General features: G+C 40.5%; 1 protein-coding gene across 1 annotated transcript; it reads right to left on the bottom strand.

Moving 5' to 3' along the window:
• Positions 1–272: 272 nt before the first annotated feature.
• On the bottom strand, positions 273–1,288 carry LOC110035024 (probable serine/threonine-protein kinase PBL21; the record flags this gene model as incomplete). Its single annotated transcript, XM_020739262.1, has 3 exons — positions 819–1,288; positions 577–740; positions 273–462 (listed from the first exon to the last, which is right to left on the bottom strand). Coding segments are annotated over exons 1-3 (490 nt in total), but the record flags the coding sequence as incomplete, so codon positions are not given.
• Between the last annotated feature and the right edge of the window lie 7 nt (positions 1,289–1,295).

A 1,295-nucleotide genomic window follows, 5' to 3' on the forward strand; every position in this document is an offset into this window, starting at 1 on the left:
GCCCAACATCATGTCTTGTGTTGCCAATGTGTACCTCCTTTCAAACGTGATATGCGATGTCAAATCTGTGACCATACCGGAACTTCATGGAACATATCAAGTTATGCAACTCAAATGAAGTCTACATCTACAGAACTAATAGGAGAAAGAAAACAAAAATCACTACAAAATGATGGAAGAAAAATATGCACATTAACAACCCAACACAGCAGGCTAAACGGATATAAGTGAAAAATTACATGGAAGAAGGCAGAATCAACATGAATTCTTACAAAATAAATGATCTTCCAAGCTTCCATGCGGCATGTACTCATAAACCAAGAGCCTCTCAGATTTTTCAGCGCAGTAGCCAATTAAGCCAACGAGATTAGGATGATGCAGCATCATCAACATGAGAACTTCCACAAGAAACTCATTACTTCCTTGTAGTCCATCTCGATTAAGTTGCTTGATTGCCACTACCTGATCATCAAAATCCAAAATGGAGAAATAATAATCCATCAAAATTGTAACTTAAAACAAAAATCAACATTCCACATCACCAAGGGAGCAAGTCATAAAATATGGGAAATTTGCCTGGCCATTTTCAAGTTGGCCCTTGAAAACTCTCCCAAAACCGCCTTCTCCTATAAAATTTGCCTCCTTGAAATTCTGTGTAACCATCTCGAGTTCCTTAAAGGTAAAACTTTGGGTACAGTTGCAATTATCTCCTTTAGAAGACAATGAATTTGTCTCATTCTCTGCAAGCAGAAGATTCGATTCATATAAATGTTCAATCTTTGGGGCAATAAAAATAAGCAAGAATATAAGCAACATACCCAAACAATCAACAACACGAGATAAGGAGGAGCGAGACGAGGACGCATTAGAAATTTTAAAGCCTACACGGCTCCTCGACTCCCGGTGGCGAAGGCTCATACAAGCAAAGCAACCAACTTTCACAGATTTCTCCATATTTCAAAACAAATACCTCGTCTAAAAATCTAGGGTTCAGCAACAATTAAGAGCTCAAAAACTTCCGCTCCTATCGATCACCCCCCGAGAAACAAGACAAAAGAAAACAAAGAAGCAATGAAGTTGATTGATATGAAGGAATGGGTGTTCTCAGAAACATTATTTACAAGGAGAATTTTTGGGAGGAAGGGGAAAAATTTGAGGGGTGGGGGAGGAAGAAAGCGGTGGAAGCGCGGCTAACGGAAACGCCCAAATTAAGGAGAGAGAGAGAGAGGGAATCTACCACTTCGCCGTAACAGGAGGCCGCGGAGCACACCGAATCAAACTCCCCGCGTCAGACC

The sequence above is a fragment of the Phalaenopsis equestris genome, unplaced genomic scaffold (genome assembly GCF_001263595.1).
Source record: "Phalaenopsis equestris unplaced genomic scaffold, ASM126359v1 Scaffold195435, whole genome shotgun sequence".
NCBI classification, from domain to species: Eukaryota; Viridiplantae; Streptophyta; class Magnoliopsida; order Asparagales; family Orchidaceae; genus Phalaenopsis; species Phalaenopsis equestris.